Source organism: Podarcis erhardii (genome assembly GCF_964252035.2).
Source record: "Podarcis erhardii genome assembly, chromosome: 6".
NCBI lineage: Eukaryota > Metazoa > Chordata > Lepidosauria > Squamata > Lacertidae > Podarcis > Podarcis erhardii.
The window spans coordinates 47,757,636-47,779,759 of record NC_138510.1 but is presented as its reverse complement, the minus strand read 5'-3'; the positions used below and the strand labels follow the sequence as shown (position 1 = coordinate 47,779,759).

Below are 22,124 nucleotides of genomic sequence, written 5' to 3'. Positions count from 1 at the left end.
AAATGGCAATGTGTTTCGGTGTTTTGTTTGGTTTTTAGGATGAAGAAAGGCAACGAGGTGTAAGAGGTAAAAAGGTAAAGGACCCCTGGATGGTTAAGTCCAGTCAAATTCAACAATGGGGTGCAATGCTCATCTCCACTTTCAGGCTGAGGGAGCTGGTGTCTGGGGACAGCAGAGGCTCACAAAATTATGTGTGAGGCAGAAAAAGTGGAGAGAGTTTCTTATTTATTGAACCTAACAGAAGAACTCCAGGTTACCCAATTGAATTGATTGGTGGCCGATTGAGACAAAAAGAATGCACTTCCTTTGTACAACACTTAACGTAGAATGGCTCCCATTACTGATGGCTTTAGTGCAATCCTAACCCTGATTGCACGGATGTGGCTTTACTGCCATGCCTGCAGACTTGCTCAGCTTGTCAGCCAGGGTGGAAGGTAGGGGTGCAGGCAAATCACTGCCCTAGGCTGGAGCTGGCAAAATCACTGGGCCCATATCAGCCCCAATGCTGTTACATGATGGAAGCAGGGCCAGCTTAGGACCCAACCTATCAGCCTTGCCCCTCCCCACCTCAAAAGCTTGTTTTCTTACCTCCATAATGTTCAGACACATGCACCCACATTGCAATATCATCATGCTATATATTTCTCCACCCATCCCCCCCCCCACTGTGTGTGGCAGCATGGAACAGGGAAATGCACAACATGCTTGCATCGTAATATGGATGTATGGGAACTTGAGGTGGGGCTGCCGTTTTCTGTGGCAGCCCTGGAACAAGTATGATGCCTAACTTCTGCCCTAAGCGTTGCACTGGGGGAAGGAAGAATTTCAGCAGATGTGAAACGTGGCCGGGGGAGGCCGGCGGGGGAATCTGCATCTGGTGCAATTTCTTCAGCGCCATTATTTACAGGTGCAGGAGCCCTCCTGGCAGCTGGTCTTGGCAGCCCAACTGATGCCCAGAGCAAAACGTACATGGGAGGCAAACAGGCTTGGCCTGGCAATGCCCATCTCCGCTCCTCTGTGGGGAGCATCGCTCACCTCCCTCTAAACCTCGAAGCATCCGGCATTAATAAAATATCCCAGTGCACTTCTGAAGCAACCTCCAGCTCCCCATTCATTGTTATTCACTTACTGAGCTGACTGCAGCACAGGCTGCTGGGCCTCGCACATCCAGTAGCCTGCCAGCTGCTCCTGGATCCGTGTGATCATCTGGGAGGATGCTGCTAAAGGAGCAGTTCGGCTCTGATGCCTTTTGAATAAGAAAGAAACTGGCACACACCCCTCTTCTTCCTGGGTGCACTCTTGACCCTACGTCCCTTCCCACGTCGGTGGTGGACCACAGCCAAGCAGCTCTGCTCAAAAGCCAGCTCCAGAGAGGCTGGGAGAGCATGAAATAGGCCAGCCATGGCTGCAAAGGCCCCAAACGTAGGAAAGTGGAACTGGAGGCATCACAAGTTTCTTGGCAGGCCAAAGATAATCCTCAGCTCTAGAATGGTAGCAGGGGGGAAACAGGTTTTGAAGTGAAACGTAAAGTTTCTCCACTACCCAACATCAGCAAAAAGCACTGCTATGCTGTTCTGATGTGCCTGTTCCCCAAAACTACTAGAAAAGGGTGAACAACCCAAATTACAATCCACACGCTCTCCTGTAGTTAACAGGATGGCTTCAGATGTTCCAGGAAAACTGTTTTTACGCTTTAAGCCACCTTTGTGAATGTGGTTGTATGAAGAAGTGGTTCTCCAGCATCACCACACCTCCGCTTCCCCAGATTTCTGAAGGGCAGCAACCCTGGGCTTGACTATGTCATTGTTCCCCATCAGCACTGAATACCCATTGGGGGGGGGGAGGAACCATTTCCTGTGTCATTTCTGATATAGAAGTGACATGCTCTGAATTGCCATGAACTGAAATAAGAAGTAGAAGGTGGTCTGCACCGACATTTGTGCAACTCAGTTAAGATAACCATCTACCCCTGACTTCTTCTTGGTGCCTGCTGAAGACATTCTTATTTAGACAAATCTACCCAGATGTTTAGAAAGTTTGTGTGAGTTTTTAATTTGAGTCTATTCTATTCTTGCTTTAACTGTCTGCTCTAAATTAAGGTTGTAAGTTTTTAAAGTTTTTTATTGTTTTATCTTTTCTGTAAACCGCTTTGAGTTTTTTTCTACAATCAAGTGGTTTATAAATTTTACAAAACAAACAAACAAACCTGCCATTCCTGATCTACAGAGGTTGCCAAATTTCATGGGTGACCTTGGGCTAGTCCCTCTCATTAGGTCTTACCTTTGCAAGGTTGTTGTGAAGATAAAATGTGGGAGGGGAGCAAGACATGGATGCCACCCTATGCATCTTGAAGCAATGGCAACACAAAATCCTAACACCCACCCCGGTGGGACCTACAACAGGATATTGCTGTGCAGAATAATCTTTTCCGCATTTCAGTCATGGCCTCCTCCTCATACTCCATTCTTTTTCCTCTCCCATCCTACATGGTTTACCATTGGCTGTCCCTCCCTTCACCCCCCTGCTAATGGTCAGTCATTCTTCCACAACCTTAGCATGCTTAGTCTTCATTAGGTTTTTGGGGTGGGGGAATGCCCTTCGCACTTAAGGCCCCCCTCCCACGTTTTTTGCACATCTGCGAACTCTGCTATTCCCCTGAATCTGCTTATTCTTTCCCTCTTGTGTGTGACTGGTCCCATTGCAGCTACATACAGAACAGCACTCGCAGTCTGAACATGGGCAATAGGAGGAACAGCCACCATAGAACACAGACAGGTGGAAGGAGGGATGCAGCAGTTGCACTCACAGCCCGCTCCTTCTTTCATCTTCTTCCCCCACCTGTTAGACCAGCAGGCGGAGAAGGAGATTAATGAGAGAGACCAGGAAAGCAACGCATGGGAGGTGCCTTAAAGCACTCTAAAGCATGGGCGCGGTCTTCAGGCTGAAGCCTGGCAAACTGAACAGAGGGAGAGTGGCTGGAGTTTTCCTTAGGAATAAAGAAGAACCAGCTTTAACTATGATGCACATTCATTTCTGCTGAAGCCACACTGCAGCACACCCAGCACAAAGCCAAGGCAGTAATCCGGGACTCTTACTATTCTGCTGTCAACTTGCATGGAGGAAAAAATGGAGCTCCTTTGTTTTGCAGGCCTTATTACTCCCTCTCTGCACCGCCAAGAGCTTTGTTTAAGATCCACCCAAATCCATCTCTACCTGTCTAGGCAGCAGTCGTTTTAAAAGGCCCTCAGAGAGCATGATCCCTCCTGCGCCTGCAGTGAACTCAACAAAACAAATTGCTTGATGTGGGTCCCTGCAAGTGAGTTATATTAATAGCTGGCAAAGCCCTCGTGCGTGGCCCATGTACCAACTCTATTAGCAAGGCTGATTCCCCACAGGCAGAAGGGGAAGGCGATGCCTCCCTGTGCTCACAGAATAAACGGGAAGAAATAACGGCACCGCATATTCTGCCAAATCTGAGCGTCGCTTCAGGCATCCTCTGCTTCCCAGCATTTCCTCCCTTGCTCCACTGTGATGGCGCATATAGTGACCCCCTCGCTCCAAAAGAGCCCTCTGGATATGGTGCTTTGAAGGCTAATATTCTCAAAAATCTAGATGGTAAGCCACATCCTATTTTTGAATTAGTTCAAAGAATGCAGGTGGGAATAAATGCACCCCAGCCTCGCCTCTGACATCCCATCCCAGCCAGCCACACCCAAGACAAGATGGATGGAGATTCTTCATCTATATGCCAGGATGTGCTTAGAAACCCTCCTTGTGGCTGGGAACCCTGGCTGGGCATGGTTCTGGATCACAGAACCCTTCTGAGCATCTTCAGCCAAACACATATGTAATCTTCCTTCAGACAACGTGGGAAGGAAAGGAGATGTTGGGGCAGGCCAGTCCGATATCCCCTCCACTATTTACCGTATTTTTTGCTCTATAGGACGCACTTTCCCCCCTCCAAAAATTAAGGGGAAATGTGTGTGTGTCCTATGGAGCGAATGCAGGCTCCTTGGCTTCAGTGATAGCAACGCGAAGCCTCCAAAGCGCAGAGGGAGCACGTCGCTTTTGCTGAAGCCTGGAGAGCAAGAGGGGTCGGTGCGTACCGGCCCCTCTCACTCTCCAGGCTTCAGGTATAGCCGCCTGAAGCCTTTGGAGCGCAGCGGGACCTCGCACTGTGCTCCAAAGGCTTCTGGTTCCTTTTGCTGAAGCCGGGAGAGCAAGACTCTCCCGGCTTCAGCAGAGAGAGAGCTGCGCAGCACCCCTTCAGCGAAGCGGGAGGGGAAATGGAAGGGGCTCCGTTTCTCCTGCCGCTTCGCTGAAGGGGCACTGAGCAGAGAGGGGGAGAATTATTTTTTTCTTGTTCTCCCCCTCTAAAACTAGGTGCGTCCTATGGTCGGGTGCGTCCTATAGAGCGAAAAATACGGTATTCCCTACCAGGAATGCTGGTGAAATTTGCTATGAGCTGGCTAAGCCTCTAACTCAGGGGTCAGCAAACTTTTTCAGCAGGGGGCCGGTCCACTGTCCCTCAGACCTTGGGGGGGGGGCGGACTATATTTTTTGGGGTAAAGAAGAACGAATTCCTATGCCCCACAAATAACCCAGAGATGCATTTTAAATAAAAGGACACATTCTACTCATGTAAAAACACGCTGATTCCCGGACCATCTGCGGGCCGGATTGAGAAGGTGATTGGGCCACATCCAGCCCCTGGGCCTTAGTTTGCCTACCCATGCTCTAACTGGCCTGTAGTCTTGCTTGCAGGATTCCCCCATACCTTGGTACCAAGAATCAGATTACATCCCTATTCTCCATGCAATCTTAGAATGACAGAAAATGGCTACACCAAAGGGTCTGGATACAAAGAACAGGAACAGACCTCGCCTTGTGGTATTTCTGCACAGCTGGTACCTACAGAATTGCTCTAGGCAGAACACGGTTGATACAGCCAGTACAGATCTGCCATGGGCCGAAAAGAAGTTTCTTGGCTCACAAGCTGCTTCTCTCTTTTCACAAGATGCCATCTAGCAAAAATCCTGCCCCTGCTATTGGCAACTTCCTCCCTCCTTCCTTCCCTTCCCATGGCTCAGTCCCCAAAGGAGGAAGTTGTTTTTGCTTGGTGACCCCCAGGGCAGTTTGCTTACCGTGACTGTTTTTATTCGCCCCAGTTGCCGAGTGCAGCTCCAGCCTGAACGGTTTATTAACAAAGTGCACTGCTCCCCGTCATCGCAAGGCTCCATTCCGCACCACTGTTTGTTGACAATGATCTGGGCTGCCGAACGTAGCCAGGGAAGTAAGGAGGAAGGAAAGTATGGAGAGAGAGAGAGGCAAAAAGGGACAAAAATTAAGCACAGGTTTAACAAGAACCATGGATAAAACGTGAGATTTGGGCTTTTTCATATGTCAATTTTATAGTGCAATTCTTTACTTATTTTTATATTTATATCCCACCTTTTCTCCAAAGAGCTCAAAGGGGTGTTCCCTCTCTATTTTTATCCTCACCACATTGCTATTCGGCTGAGAGATTATGACACATGAGCTTCATGGCTGAGTGGGGATTCAAGTGCTGCTCTCCCATGTTGCAGTCCAACACTCTAACCATTGTGCTACACTGCACCACGACAAAGGTGCAGTTAACCAACTGCCCTCCCAAATGAGTCTGTTTTCTCCCCACCAGCGAGATCACCTCCTCCATTTCATGGGAGTGGGATTCCACAAAACAGGTTATCATGCCTGCACATACTAACTACTTACTTAAATAGAGTGAGGTTTACTTCTATATAAGCACGCATAACGTGGCACTGTTAAGACATATGGTATTTTGCTCATCATTGAGAAAGGCCCTTTGAAACAGAGTACTGGAAGAGGAAAAGGGGGGAACAGAGTGGAAATGAAAGCAAAGGAAGAGGGAAGGGGAAAAGGGAGAGTGGATCAAATCTATGAAGCTTTATGATGTGGTCATAACACCCCCGAACGTGAGAAAACAGGCCACCTGTGAGCTCAGAATAGCCTCATACTCACCACATGTACCAAACACCCACCCACAGGCGGGAGACACCTTCCCACACACACATAGCAACACTAGGTAGTCACTGTTGCACAATCTCAGCACATTACAACACAAGGTAACACATGCCCACACGCCAAAGCCTCAGGGAAGCTTCTTCTAAGGCCTTAAGGTTCAAGAGAGAATCCAGTGCATTTTTGTTTTGTTTTTACACAGTAGCTCCCAAAATATGATCAAGTAGCTTCCTAGAATGGGAAAGTAATGATTTTGTGGAGCCAAACCATTTCCATGCAGCTCAAGACCAGGTTACCCTCAGTCTCAGAATCCAAAACACATGGCTATTTCTCTGAGGTTTTCTTGTTTCTCCCCAGACAGGCTAAAGCTTTTCTGATCACTCTAGTTAATGGATATCAGCAACAGCAAGTGTATTCTCAGGACCTGCCCACTAGGTCCTATTTTCTCTCTCTCTCTCTCTCTCTCTCTCTCTCTCCCTCTCTCTCTCTCTCTCTCTCTCTCTCTCTCTCTCTCTCCCAGCTTATCCACATTTACCTTTCCTCTGCTCTTTCTAGTTTCTAGGCACAGCCTGCAATTTAAAGCTCTGTGTCCAAGCACCCCCCCTTTTCTTTCTGCTTCAGAACTTTCCCCATGGAAACCCACTCTTTAAAGCTCAATCGGAGCAAACTTCAATCCAAGTTGATGTTTGCTCAGCACAGAGCCTTAAGGTGCAGACTTCTGCCTGGAAAGGGCAGGGCAAAAGGTAAGTGTGGATAAACTCTGCTCCCCTCTCTCTTACTCTCTCCTTCAGAACTTTTGTCGTCCAGTGTTTTAAGTCACAGTAAAGCCTCCACACAGATAGTGAGTGGCCCTTCTCCCAGAGATTGCCTTTGTCTCCTCAGATGCTCACAGCAGAGGAGAAGAAGCAGTGCAACCTCTCAAACAATCTGATATCCCACCCACTAGAGCATACAGCCCACGAGGTTACCTAGCCAGTGTGGTGTAGTGGTTAAGAGCGGTAGACTCGTAATCTGGTGAACCAGGTTCACGTCTCCGCTCCTCCACATGCAGCTGCTGGGTGACCTTGGGCTAGTCACACTTCTCTGAAGTCTCTCAGCCTCATTCACCTCACAGAGTGTTTGTTGTGGGGGAGGAAGGGAAAGGAGAATGTTAGCCGCTTTGAGACTCCTTAGGGTAGTGATAAAGCGGGATAGCAAATCCAAACTCTTCTAGTGGTGGATGGAAAAGTAGGGAACAGTGAACAAGCAGAGCAACAGAATGAGAAGCAGAGAAGCTGCACACTCTTCTTTCGTTTCTTTCGTTGCAGAGCTTTTAAAGAGATGGGCTTCCTCTTCAGGCGGGCACCTAGAAATGCTAAGCACCAATAACTGCTTTACAACAACATGCTTATCAGAAGAGGGCTCATGTATCTCCTCAGAGTGAGAGGGGGCTCTTGAAGCACGCAGATGGAGCGGCACTGCACATCAGTCCAAACCCATGGGTGAGGAGCCTTTTCCAGCCTGAGACCCACTTTCCCTTCTGGGCAACTTTCCTGAGGCAGCAGGCTAGTTGTGGGTGGGGCCAAAGGCAAAAGTGGGAAGCATGAGGCATTATTAAGGACACATTCCAGCCAGGCAAAAACACTCAAGGGGGTTGCAAAGCAAGGTCAGTAGGAGATGTGGCTGGTGAGGGGTTGTGGCCTAGGAAGAGTCCCTGAGGCCAGACAGAGAGGCTTGGGGGCCACATTTGTCCCCCCAGGCTTGAGGTTCCTCACCAAAACTGAATGTAATAACTTTATTCTTTTTATAACTCTATTGGATCTTAGTTTTGACTAGAAAAACCTCAGCTGGTTAGTTTCAGCACCCCTGGCAGAGACCTATAGATTTAGAGTGGGGGGAAAGACAGCAGTGGAGAGTTCACAGAGACTGTGATGTATATCAGTAGGAGAGCACCAAAAAGCCTCAACATTTCTTTCCACGTTTAAAGATGTTCTTATTCCTTGTTGGACCTGATCCACAGATATTTGGAACAATCAACTGAGGGAGGAGGAGACCTTGCTCTCTTACCATCCACACATGCAGGTTTTGCTTTCGTTGTTCCAGCCACTTGACCCCTCCGACAAGCACACCGCGCTGTCTGCCTGGCGATCATCCTCTTGGGATGGCTCATATCTCTGTCCAATGCTGTGATTTCACATGTCCCCACCTCCAGCTCCTTTCCTGCAGTGAGAGATTGGGAAATGAGACAGACCTAATCCCAGCAGAACAGGAGAAGTATGCAGCCTGTTTGCCAGAGCAGGGCAGGAGGAGTCAGGCCTCTTGGGTTAAAGAGGCAGCCTAAAATGACTCAGCGCCAATTGAGTATGCACACACACACACTACATTTCAAATGCAACCATTCCCCGTGAAACACTTTTGTGCATATGCGTACACTTTTTTTCACTGAAAACAAAAATGATTCTACTGGTTTTGCATCTTCCCATTTTGGCAATCAGCCAAAAGGATAAAAATCATGCCGAGAATAGAGACACCTTCCAAGAAATGTGAATCCCTTTCTTTAAGTATGTTAATGACCAAAGACTTTGTTATACCAGTCACTCAATATTTTCAATGAAGAGGTTATGTTAAGCATTATGTTTCATTGTTGAATATGTAAGTTTACGTCTAGAGCCAATGGATAGAATGAACACCATTAGATGTACTGCTGGATAAGTGCTTACAAGTGGTTCTTGTATTATTATTTTTAGAAACCAATAAAAAATGGTTTGTTTGTTTTTAAAAAAATTACACCAGGCCTGTACAGTTCCAGCAACCTGGTTACCCTGACGCTGAGAGGAACCCAGCCTATCTCCATAGGATAGCTAGCAATGTCCCAAGTCACTGGACCAAATTCAGCCATTTTGCATAGCTAAGCTTTGTGGTTGCACTAGATTCTCAACATGCTAAATCCATTCCTCCTCTCACTAGTCCCCTTGGGGATGGAATCTGGAAGTTTGGAAGAATCACACTTTTTTTTTTACACTATATACGAGGCTGAAAAGACGAGCCAACAGTCCAGGGGGTGAAATTCAGATGAGAAGCTGAACCCAGACATTCAACAGAAGGTTTTACCTCCTTTACAATTGCTGTAAAGCGCTAGGGATCTCAAAGCAGGGACTACTGCCAGCCATGCACCCAAGTGTTTTACCTGGAGAGCCACCTCTAGCCAGCACGGGGCTTCCCAAAGCCCTTTTGTTCTTCTCTCCACTTTTCGGCTCGGGGAATGCCACGCAGGGGCTGGGTAGCAGCAAAACACCCTCACATCCACCTTTTCCCATTTAAATGGGTTGGCCTCACACAGACTCACTGCTTGTGTAGCAAGCATGCAAGAGATTGCTCCTATGGATTCCACTTTGTCTTTGCCACCTATCTACCTGGGCAGGCCGGCAGGCTGGCCTTCCTACCTGCCTGCCTGGCCACCCTGATAACAGCATGTTCCAACCATTTCCTTCAATCTCTGTATACTCTTCTTGCTGCTTGCTGCGCTATCAGCTGTTATCCAGAGCAGGGAAACAGAATGCAGATCTACAAATACTGGGCCTGCTGGCTCATAAGCCCCTTATTGTTACTTCTTGTGTTACCGTCTGTCCAAATTCCTTTTACTTTCTCCCTGAGCCTTGAGTATAATATACTTAAGATATGTATCTCCACATATCTGTATCTATAACCTGCCCCTTTGAATAAGTTCAAAAGCCCCTCTGCTTCCCTATTAGATGGGCAACACCACTTTCTCATTTCCTCACATCTTCTTCAGTGGCATTCATGTGACGGAAGTGCATGCCATCACCGGGATTTATACCGGCACATGCAACAGCCTTTTCATATTTATTTGGACTGTAATATATACATTCAATCTCCAGCTCCCTGTTCTCTCTCTTTCCTAGAGAGAGTTATTTGTTATCTGAATAAGTAGATGTGAGCGGCTGAGACGTTTCTATTAGAACTGCATTCACCTTTTCCTGCTTATGATGACTTGGGGACTGATCCTGCCTGGCTTGTTCAGTGCTACTGACATCAGCAGGGAACAGACTCATAGTAACTTTGCTTTAAATAACTCCTTATCGTCAGCATATCCAAGTGCCACAAGTTACTCACACTGGGATGTTTCCGTGACCCAATGTGGCTGAGGGAGCCGTTTCACACAGCGGTTGTGTTTCTCACAGCCCAACTGAATGTAAAGTGTGATGAATAAAACACAGGCTCCTGATTGCAGAGTAGGTATGGGCCAAGTATCGCAGCCAGTCATGGACCCACAGTAGACATCCCAAAGTCTTAAGGAGTCTGCACCTACCCATCACGTCTTACAAGTTTGCTTGTAAGCAACTTTTCAAACAGATGCTGGATAGTCCCCTTGATAGAGATGGGGAAATCTGTCAATTTCAGGTTGTTGTTTTTTCAGTTTCCAGTTTTTCCACATTCAGTTCCTCATATTCATGCATCAGTTTCTGAATAATCTTTTAAAAACAAGTCCTCGTGAGAATGCAGCAGCATTTCAGTGCAAATTTCTAATGTATGTAAGCAAATTTGCCTTGCAGTGCACACAATTTTTCCTGACATTATAACTTTTGTATGCTATTTTCACATATGCATTTTTATCCACACTTTATTCTAATGCATACTCATTTTTTGTACACCTTTCTTGGCTGGAGAACAGCCTGGCAAAATATGAAGAAGTGCAGATTTTGAAGGATGGCTGAGTTTCAGTTTGCGTACTGTTTGTAACATTGTGAATGAGAAAGGCTTGCCAGCAGGAGCGTTGGGTTGGCTACACCACTTCATCCAGACAGCCCTGGTCTTACTCTGCCTCCCAGCCATGCTGCTGCCAGGAGGCTACTGTTGCAGCCCTGCCCCACTTGGCAAGCTGCTTCAGCTACCAGCAATGTGTCCTGCAGTATCTATGCAGGCATTGCAAGGAATGCTGCCCCTTTTAAGACAGTCACTTGAAGCAACAAGGAGGCATGCCTACAGAAAAGTATGTTTACTTGTGATTAGGCACCCCAGCCTGCTGTCTGCTATCTTTCAAGCAGTGCAGGGGTGGGGTTAGATTGGCCTAAGGGCCAGATTGCCTTCTGGACAGCCTTCCAGGGGGCCAGTGGCAGGCAGGGTGACATGCAAAAGTAGATGCATCAATAAATGCTAGTTTTACCTTTGTACAGTGGACCTGTTTCTTGACACATATGCATCTCTATCCATCATCCGCCCAAGCAAGGAAGGTAAGAGGGTAAGAGCTCTGCCTGGCAGAAACACTCACGGAGTGTGTATGGCAGGGCTGGTAAGGGGTGTGGTTTGGGAAGGGGGCATGTGGCCTGGGAAGAACCTCAGGGGCCAGGAAGCTAAGTGTGGAGAGCTGCACGTGGGCCTGAGGTTCTTCATCCATGAAGTAGTGAATTTGTCCCTGGCACATATTATAATCAAGAAAAGGAAGGTGGGGGAGGAGGGAGGAAAGAGGGACTATGAGAGAGGAGGGACAAATCAAAATGGAAATAAAACAGGGGGAAAGGTACCGCTCTGGAAAATATTGATTGGAAGGAAGAAAGAAGGGGAAACGCTTCAACTTCTTTAACTGCCTGAGCAAAGAGGTGATTAAAGCACATTAAGGGATAGCTGCCATGTTCTGTGATCTCAGAAATATGCCCTAAAGTGTAGAAAGGCAATTATCATCCATGTCAGTGATTGCAAAAGTAGAAACAGACGGTACAATTTATTCCAAGCTAATTCTTTCTGGAATAAAAATGGTTGCTTTTTAACACCCGGTTCCCTAGTTTTCTGGGTACGCTAATTGCTGAACGCTCTTTTCTCCCAATTTGCTTAATATCAATGGAATGCTTTGTCACCTCGGAATCTCAGCACCATCGCTCCACTAATGCATTTCATTTTTACATCCTTCTTTATCTTCACATGAATTGATTTGGCATCGTGGGGCTGGAAGGGATCTGAAAATGATCTATAGCATCCCTTTGTCCTAAAGGAGCCTTAATGCACCAACCCTCAGCCACATCACACGTGAGCTCACCAAGAGAGAAACAGATAATCTAAAGCAGTGGTGGGTAACAGTAGCAACAGGTGTCACTGCTGCCTACCTGGCTGGGGTGGTGGTGAGGTTAAGACAACAGGGTTGCATCATCAGGACTGCTGGATTGGCTCCCATCAATGCAACCGTGCAGGCCCAACCTTACCTACGCTCCAGGAAAGTAGAAGTCAGGTTCTGTCCCACCACATAGGCTTCAAGTGATGGGCTCTACTAGATTATTTGCCATTTTGAGGCACATCAAGGTTTTCTGGCTTCCAGCTGTTTAATAATAAAAGGAACAAAAAGACTCCCCCCTATTAGGTTGTTAGGAGTCCCTGATCTGTAGTATTTCAGATGCAGACTTCTACACATGGATCATCCCATTGGATGGCTCGTGGGGAGGCAATAGGTCACTGGCTCCACCCTTTTGTAGCTGGCTCCGCCTTCCTGGTATTTTGCACCTGGCTCTGATTGGTGGACAGCTTTCGGGGACTATTAAAAAAGAAATCAGATCCCACAAACCTAAAGTCTGCCCACCCTTTACTTAATCTATAATGAAAGTGGAGAACTGAAAGTGGAGAACTGCTCATTTTATGGAAGATGCTTTGCTGAGTTTCAATACTAGTTTAGTACTGATTTGATAAAGAGGTTAAGAGTTTCCGAGGCCCTGGTTCAGATCTCATATTGGCCACAAAAGCAAGCCTTGATCCTTTATAGAGGTGAGAGGAATAATATCTCTTTACTTCATGGTTTTCTTACTCTGTGCTAGCTCTGGGGGAAGGGGAAGCTGCATTTCTCCATCTCTGGATATATATTTTTCCCCTATTTGTAAGCATAATCAACAGTTAGCACTTGTGTATATCTCTCTACATCTGCAGAGTATGGCATTAAACTGGACTCACAAACCCTCATGCAACTCAACTAAAGCAAGCATGAAATATTTATTATCTCCCTTGGGTAAAATGGCAAGCCAAAAATAGCAAATTTTAGCTTTGGGTCTACACTTGACTCAGAGATTTTATTGGCATCTCTCCACCCACCACCTATTTGGCTGATCAAAGAGAAGCTCGAACAACATATGAAGTATGGTTTGCTCAAAGCAAAAAGGCATTAAGCAGGAGCTTTAATTCACATATTGCCGCACCATGCTGAAACGACATTAAATCCCTGTGTAGTTTGTCATGTACGACAATTCTACTGGAACTTTCTGCTTTTTTCTTCTTCTAAATTTCACATCTGTGGAATTCCCTCCCATTAGAAATCAGGCAGGCACCATCTCTGCTTAAGTTTCAAAAGCTGGGTTAAAATGCTTTTATTTCAGGAGACCTTTGCACTATGAATATTGTTCTGATGTTTCCATTTTCTGATGTTTCAATACACGTTTTCCATGTTACACATTGTACGTGAGTTGCTTTGAGACATCTACTGAAATGTGGGGGATAAATTCCTGAAATAAACTAACAAACTTTAGTCTCTCTCGACTGAAACTGGAGCAGAGTTAAGCATTTACACAGCATATATTTCATTTTACGAGAGCAAACCTCTTTTGCAATGGAGGCATTCCTGGTCTTGCGAACTTTCAAAAGCCCTGAAAAACACAACCATGGCACATATTGAACAAGACTGTATTAGAGGGAAATGAGCAGTCATTGTCACTCTTCCTGATTTTGTTTCCAAAGCCGTTGATTCTTTGTCATGGTATATTAAGGTTAGACTAAAACAGGAGTGGGACACTTTCTGTCCACATGCCTAATGAGGCCCAGAAAGGGTCCTAATTTGGCCCACAAAGCCATTTCCCCCAAACAGTGCCCACTTGCCTGTCATCTTACGTGACATCAGGTGTAAGGAAGGTAAATGCGTGACTGGCTGCCATTACAGTCGTACCTCTGCTCCCGAATGCCTTGGGGGTCGAACATTTTGTTTCCCAAATGACCAAAAACTAGAAGTTGTTGTTCCGGTTTTTGAACGTTCTTTCGGAAGCCAAACGTCCAACAGGGCTTCTGCAGCTTCTGATTGGCTGCAGGAGCTTCCTGCAGCCAATCAGAAGCTGTGTTTTGGAAGTTGAACGGACTTCCAGAACGGATTCTGTTCGACTTCCGATGTATGATTGTACTTTGAAACCTGTTTGCAAGAGGTTTGTATTGAAACCACTCAGAGACTCCACAAATATATCTCTCAGCACCCATCAGTCGAGAGGTACTGAATGACAGTGTCTCTGATGCCCATCAATGACAAGGCCCTTTCAACTTGACACCTGGCATAATAATGAGGTTGGGTGACTGACAGTTGGGTGGCCCTGCCCACCGGTCATAGAAGGGTCATGGGGTAGGGCAAGGAAGGATCTAGCCCACCCGCCAGATCCAGTTCCCCACTCATGACCTAGCAGGAAAGGCCCAATCTGCACTATACATTTAAAGCAGTATCATTCCACTTTAAACAGCCATGGCTTCACCCAAAGCATCCTGGGAACTGCAGTTTGTTAAGGGTGCTGAGAGTTGTTAGGAGACCCCTTATTCTCTTCACAGACCTATAATTTCCCAGAGTTCCCTGGGGAAAGGGACTGCTGGCAAAACCACTCTGCGAATGGTAACTCTGTGAGAGGAATAGGGGTCTCTCAGCACACTTAAAAAATAATAATTCTCAGGAATTTTTGTGAGAAGCCATCCCTGTTTAAAGTGCTACGATACTGTTTTAGATGGGGTGTAATACAGTCCACAATCTTCAGCTTGCCACTGAGTCTAAATGCAGACTTTACAACTACAACATTGAGCCAGTTGAGTTCCTTATTGCTTTTACTCTTCCGCCCATTTTGCTTAACATCCAGCCAACGAAGAGTTCTGAAGAACTCAAAACACTTGCTCTGTTTTGTGATGTTTTCCTCGGTCCGCCTAAGCTATTGCCCAACTGTGGATTTCAGAATCTTTCTTATGGATCAATGCTGCTTCCATCTGTTTTATTTATTGCTGAATTCCAGGCAAAAATCACATAGCTAGTTTTGGATTTATGAGATTCTTCTTAGAATTTTCGCTATGCAGCACATCTAAAAGCAAGTCTGTTTAGGCTGTGTGTGATATGTACACACACTCACACATCCCAGCACTCGGTTTTCCTTGCCATGGAGGCATAGCAATGAACTGCAAGCAATCTCCACCTTAGCTGCTTTACAAACTGTCCAGTGAAAGAAGCTGTGCAGCAACCGGCCTTGTGGCCTATAACACACCTAGGGCTCTGGCAAGGCAGCTGATAATTTGGCAGTGTCTTGCCTCTTGCATGCGGGTGATCAGCACTGAACTCATAGCTCCTGCTCGACTGGCTGAGGCTGCATCAACTGAATTATTGAATAAATGTTTGGTTTCAGTTGCTAATTGTGACATTATTTATGGATCCACATGGATCTGCAAAGTGCCCCTCGCATCCTGGTTTGCAGTAGGCCTGTCTTGGGAGCTCTCGGTGGAACGTTTACGCTGACAGTGCTCTTTATGTTTCTGGGTGAGCAAACATCAGCACAGGATTTCTTCTGCAGCTTCTGGGCTAGCAGAGCTGTTTGTTACACAGCGTAAACTGGGGGAAAGGAAGTTGGGGAAAACCAAGGGCAACAAATCAGTTACTTAACAGGGCTCAGTGGATCTTGCACACACAAGGAGGGGGGGGGGACCCAGGAAACGTTGGTTAGCAGCTACCCATGCAAATTGCCAACTGCTTCTAATAGTCTACTCCTTGTGTAATTCCTATTCATTACTCAGTGGTGCTTTACGTGGAGTGTTTCAGATACAAACATGGCTAGGATTTTCTGTGTTAAGTCAAAATGAAAATAGAAAATAGACAGAAAGACATTGGGTTCCTCTTCTGGTAGATGTCTGCCAACCTGGAAAACTGAACTCCCCTTAGAAGCTATCATCTGAAAATGGGACCCTGAGCGAACTAAAACTGAACCACAGAATTATTAATGGTGAACATGGGTGCTTCTTTTCCCCATTGTGTGTGTGGGGGGGGGACAGCCAAATGAACAAAGCATTTGACTTCCTCTCCCAAAGTTGTGGGTTTGCAGCTTGTAAAGAGTCTAAGAAACCAACTGTCTCCAGGGCACTCTTCTGTAAACGAATACCGAATCAAGTGGGCTGGGAAGTCAAAGAGGTGATATATCATTCTCTTGAGTGCAGAAAATCATAGCAACTAGTTTCTCATTAACAACCCAACCACACACAGGCCTAGGTGGCTCTTGCCTTTGGAAAATAATCTCTTTCAGGACCAAAACTGCAAATTTAATGGACTATGGGACTTTCAAGGAGACCTCACTCATTGCAGACCTCCTTCCTTTCCCCACTGGTAGCTTTTGCTTAAAGTAGGGGGTAGTACCACATTGGCTACCTGTGACTGAAGAGTTTTAGGACCAGAAAAAATAAGCTCTGCTGAAAGATAAGAATGACAAGTTTGAGGGTCACTGTGTTTAGGCTGCAGAAAGAGACCCATTTGTGGCAAAGTGATGTGTTCAGCATCACAAGTGAAAGCTAGTGACAGGATTGGAACCTGATCTTAAAGGAGACCAGACCATTTGCCAGTCTAGTATTGTCTACTGCAATTGGCACTGGCTCCCTATGGGCTCAAGCAGAAGCTTTTCCCATCACCTGATCAAGCTCCATGATGCATCTCAGCAACCAAATATCAATGAAACTGGGTTGATATATTAAGATAGCATGTCCTGAAGGTCACATATCCCTATGACTTAGTGTTCACTACACAAAGAAGCTCCTTTCTCTGTTCATCTCCTTCTCTCTCCAAAAGCATCGCAATTAAGTGCATGTTGAGCATGTTGAAGTACTTAATCGTGAAAGTGAAATGGAATCCTAGAAATAAGCCAATGTCTAAATCAAATGTCTAAATCAAAACCAACAATGCAAAAATCCCCTCTTCCTTAGACTGAGGTGCTTTCTCTCCCATGCATGGCTTGCTACTTGGGCTACTCGGCCTAAATTTAAAACTTTCTCCAACTGGACTGCAAGTATCAGATTAAATCAATCTTCAAACTCCATGCAGTAAACATGGTCATGTCACTTGTCACCCACAGCAGTACTGTTCAAAGTAGCTAGCAGCCAACAGACCTGAGCCCTTCCAGTAAAGGTTTGCTACGCAAAATTATTCAGCCCGCTAGAAAGGGTCAGTGGGAGATTACCCAGTGTGCTAAGAGCAACACAGCAGCCATGAACTGCCTCCATTAAACAAGGTGGGCACAGAAAATGAGTTTGATGCAGAGAGAATGTGAAGTCACAGGGAGGAATTCAGTGTAGCCCTAGGCAGATGGCTCCATTAGTGAAAACATTTCTGCTTGCTTCATGGAATGATCTGCCTTCTCCTTTCCCTGTTCTTGGGGTTCTCCTGCTCAAACCATTTTGGGGAGGGTCACAGGAGGCATCCATGAGGAGGAGTGGAAAGTCACACTGTGCTAGAGGAAGCTTCTGCTTGGGAGGAGTACTGAGTTGAATCCAGTCCATTGTGCATGCCCATGTGCAGATCTTCAGAAATGAGTCCACTGAATTACCGGTAAGTGGGACTTACTCCCAGATTTGTGCATCTAGAGCTAGGATGGGAAACATTGGGCCTTCCAAAAGTTGTTGCATGGCCAAATATCAGGGATAATGAGAGCTGATATTCCAACAACTAGAGGGCCGCAAGTTCTCCATCCCTGGTATAAAAGGTTGCAGCCTCAGATAAGGATTTAAACACCCATACTAAAGTCCTCCAGATCTCTCCTTTCATGAAGGTTTCCCTTATGTGTGTGTTTGTCAAGTGCAAATGTCTCTCTCCTGGCTAGGACCACCATTCTTCTGCCCTGATCTTTGGCTCTTCAAGTTCTGAATCCTTCTTAGATATTTATTATTTCATAAAATTTATAAACTGCTCAATTGTATAAAAAAAACAAAAACAAAAAAACACCTCAAAGCAGTTTACAGATATGAGAAATTTGCTACTTAAATCTCCTTCCAGGAGGATTGTTATTGCACATGTAGCTTGACTGAGCTTACAAATTTTGGCTTAAAGGCCCTCATTTTTCGATGGGCCTTCTTCCCACACAACTTTGCACAGAAGTAAAGCCTTAAAATTCGCTGTTTGCTCTTTTATTCAGCCCTGCTGCCTCCTGTATGGAAAAACCATAGGAAATGGGTAGGTTGTGTCTTATGCCTTTGAAATTTAAATTCTTCAAATGACCCACAGAAATCAGGGAAGGAAAACCAGGGATGGGTTGGAAGTGAGGTCAACAGTTCCTCATTCTTGCCTTTGTAGCCTTTTATAAAAGGAGAGGTTAGTGGAATGACCAAATGTGTTCTTGGAGCCTTGATCCCTGATTTTAATTTGAAAGGACTCTCTAACTCATCTGTGAAAAGGTAACCCAGGCCGTGTCCCTTGGATAACCTGGGTGCCACTATGGCACAGCATTTCAGCTACCTTCCAATTGCTTGCTTTTGTTTTCTATGCCCATACTTGGGCTGGTTTTTTGGCGGGGGGGGGGGGGAGCGGAATATGTAATGTGCTTAAAGCAATTTGCCAGGGTGGGTAGGTGCGGTGGCCTACATCTTCCCTGCTTCAACATACCAACCGGCCTGAAGCTTACCAGGTGCTTTTATAAAATCCGAGGAGTCTTGGGTGCCTGAAAGGCCTTTCTGTCCAAATCCCTATGTGCCTTTCTGGTTCTGCTTGCTCTTTCCAACCTAAATAAAGAAGGGGTGATCATGGCCAAATGGGCAGGCATTTAGATTTGTTTTAACATGTTCTCCTCGCCAGCAACCCCAGGATAACCCTCAGGACCTTAGACAGCGGCAATGATCCCTATTTAGATTACCCCAGCCTCATCGCAGGGTTCCAATTTGTGCATAGCCTTGAAGGCGGAATAAGGGAAGCTCCTTCCCTGCACTCTCTGCAAAGGCCATAAGGTGAAGTGGCAAAGTGGTGTATGAAACGGGCACGGACGTACCTTCCTTGGGTGGATGAGAATACAGGAGCCAGAAGAAGAGGAGGCAACAAAGTGTAGCACTTATCCCTGTAGACAGCTCTCTCCATCCGGCCAGCATCCTTATAGAGGTTTTCCCAGATGGGCCAGCAGATGGGCCAAAGAGGGTGGTGCCCCCTCTCCGCCCCCTAAATCCAGACTTTCACACAATCCAACTACCAGGGGGGTGTTTTCCTGGCACAGAGGGGCTCCAGCTGTGCCTGGAGCACAGCTGCATTCCCTTCACAGCAGAGCCAAGCGACAGGCAGTAGCAGCATCAGGCTTCTGAAGGGGGGGGGGCAGCTTCAAACTGCTACTTTACAGAGGCCCCGACGAGCTCCTTTTAGGATCCGGCGCTTCTCATCCCGAAGTCCAGAAGCGCCATAAGTCTTATTTCTCACAGGATCCCGAGGTGGGGGGTGGCGATGGAGAGAAATGTCTTCTTTTTCACGTGCTATCTCCCAAACTCCAGCCTCCCCGCTTGTCCTGGGAAAGAGGGCGCTCCAAAACCCGACGGGCACCCAATGAGTCGCTTGAAAAGTATCCCCGGGGTCGTAGCCGGAGGGAGCCGCCCCTTTCCCGGGTGCCGGTGCAAGTCCCGACCGCCCTGCAGTTCGGTTCCGGACTTCCTCCGGGCCTTTCAGCTCCCCGGCGATTCAGCAGGCGCTGCGCCCGTTCCTGCGAGCACTTGGGCGCCGTTGGTCAGGCGAAACCCTCGCGGCGGCGCGCTCTCCTCCTTGCAGAAGAGCCCACCCGGGAGCAGATCGGCTCCTCGCCTGCGCCGCCGCTTGCTCCGCCGGCCTCCCCAACGCGCGAGGAGGACGATTCATCCTGGGATGCGAGGAAGAGCACGGGGGGTGGGGTGGGCACGATGCGGCGGGAGTGGGCGCGCGGGGCGGGGGTCCTCAGCCAGAAGCTTCCGCACCCTTTGGGGGAAGGGGGGGGAACGCGCGATTCCGGGTGTGGACGCGCGTCGCGACTCTCCCTCCAAGCGTGCCGGCGAAGGCGCGGGGCCGCCGCGGCTACCTGTGGCAGGGCGCCTTCCCAGGACCCGGCCGTCGGCTGGCGGCGTGATCTGTCGGGGTGTTTTTGCGCGCGCGCAACTGAGGAGGGGTGACGAGTCGATCCGAGGGATCCGATGTGTGTGTTCCAAATGTGCATACACAGAAAGATACCCGAGCAAGATCCGGAGCTGGGGCTCGCAATAACCGCCCGCCTTCTCTTTTTCCACGACGCAACACGGCCTCGCCACACACACGCGCGCACGGGGGGAGAGAGAGACTTCCCGGCTCTCCGCAGCAGGAGCGGGCGGCACGTTCCCTGTGGCGGAGGAGCCCCGGCGCCAAGCCGAGTCCGACCAAGGGCTGCGGCAGGAGCCTCGCCTCCTTCACTTTTGCTCAGGCCGGAGCGGCGGCGCGGGAAGAAGCGCCTCTGGACTCCCCCGCGGAGACACCCCGAGGGGCATCTCTCCGCTCCCGCGCCGCGCTGCCGCCTCCTCCGCCTCCTGCTCCTGCAGGGTGCCGGCGATCCCCGCGAGAATCAGCCCCCCCCCCCGCGCACTGCTGCAGCGGCAGCTTCTCGCCAGCCGGGGGTGGGCAGTGCCTGCGTCTTCCTCCTCCTCGTGCGGAGAAAAAGATCCGGGGAAAGTTTTTCTCTCGGCGATGGGCTCTCCTGCACTGCCTGGCGCCCCGAAACGGCGGCACCGGCGGCAGCGCCTGCCTATCCCTTTGGCCGCGGGCCGCCCTCCCAGACGGAGACCACCTGCTCTGAATTCTCCTTGGCGGAGTGTCTCCCTCCGCTTAACCCCTTCCTCGCCGCGCGCCCGGGAGCCGCTGCCTGCCCACCTGATCAGCTCGCCGCCGCCGGGCTGCCGCATTCCCTCGCTCGCGCGGCGCCTTTTCTCGCTCGCTGCTCCGCTCAGGCCGGATGAGAGTCCGGCTTAGAAGCGGGGAGCGCGCCCTCCTCCTCCTCCTCTTCCTCCCCTTAGAGAAAGGTGAAAACCGCAGGGCATGAGGGTGGGGGGGGGGCGATCAAGCAATGCCGCATTTCTGCGCTTCCTTGTCCATCCCGGGCAATTATGGAGGGACTGGAAAGGGCGGCTGGCCGTGCGCTCACCGAGAGCGATTCGGCTTCTCGCGCCGGGCTCCCTCGCTCGTGGGATCGGCGCCGGATTGCCGCGACCCTGCTCCCCGCGAGGCCGGGGTGGCCTCCGGGTACTGCCCCCGAAGGGACAGCTGCGGAAACCGACGCCGCCGCGCACAATGCGCAGAAGCCGCGGGACAGGATGCCGGACGGGCTGCTTCCAGAGCTGTGCGGCTTGCCTGCTCCGCTGTGCTCGGCGGAGCTCGGGGCTGGATCCGGGCGCCAGGGGCGGTGAGCGAGCGAGGAGATCTAGCTAGAGATTTGGGTGTGTGTGTGGGGGGGGAATCTGCTGACTTGCCTTTGGGCTCCAAGCGACCTCCCCAAAAGGAGGGTGTTTGGCAGCCATGGAGGCCTCTCCAGTTCTCTGGGGGCTGCTGGCATGCCCTAGCCTAAGGCGCCCATGAGGGCTTTCGCTGCCCTAGGCAGGCACGCAGGCAGATTCTGCAGGAATCGGCCACCGCACTCACGGCTGTGGCTGCCTCTGGCAGAAGTAATACTTGTGTTTTCGCTCTCATCTGGGTTGCTTCCATAGGCTGGGCAAGAAGTGTGCGCGCGGGGGGGGAGGGTATTTCCGGGAAAAACCCCTGCATGGAACCCTGAAGAGTGGCTGCCAGCCAGTCAGTGTAAAGCAACCTTCCCCAATCTGATACTCTGGACCGCAACTAGGACAATTTGCCATACTGGCTGGGGTTGATAGAAGTTGCACTCCAGGCTTGGGTAAAGACTGGTTGGCAGCTTTATTTTCTTCCTATATTGCCAGCTTGCTGCAGAGGGGGAAAGGGCTGTGGGTTACCTAGAGTGCCAGGAGGGCAGATTAAGAAGCCTGGTGGACCACCGGTAGAAGTCTGCAGGCCAGAGGTTTCCTGTATTAGTGTAAACAGTTCTAACCAGATGGACCAGTAGTCTGACATAATATAGGATGAACCCCCTTGTTCCAATGTATTCCCCCAT

At 48.7% G+C, this 22,124-nt stretch overlaps 1 protein-coding gene across 1 annotated transcript in view; it reads right to left on the bottom strand.

Annotated features, from left to right (window-relative positions):
• LOC309344357 (chemokine-like protein TAFA-5) overlaps positions 1-21,419 on the bottom strand; it is a 30,886-nt gene extending 9,467 nt beyond the window's left edge. The window contains exons 1-5 of the mRNA XM_081866683.1: positions 19,017-21,419; positions 18,657-18,753; positions 13,591-13,637; positions 8,068-8,220; positions 5,145-5,272 (exon numbers count right to left, since the gene is read on the bottom strand). Coding sequence (XP_081722809.1) covers positions 5,145-5,272; positions 8,068-8,220; positions 13,591-13,637; positions 18,657-18,753; positions 19,017-19,113 — 522 coding nt within the window. The 5' untranslated portion in view covers positions 19,114-21,419. The remainder of the gene's footprint in view (positions 1-5,144; positions 5,273-8,067; positions 8,221-13,590; positions 13,638-18,656; positions 18,754-19,016) is intronic.
• Positions 21,420-22,124: the final 705 nt, after the last annotated feature.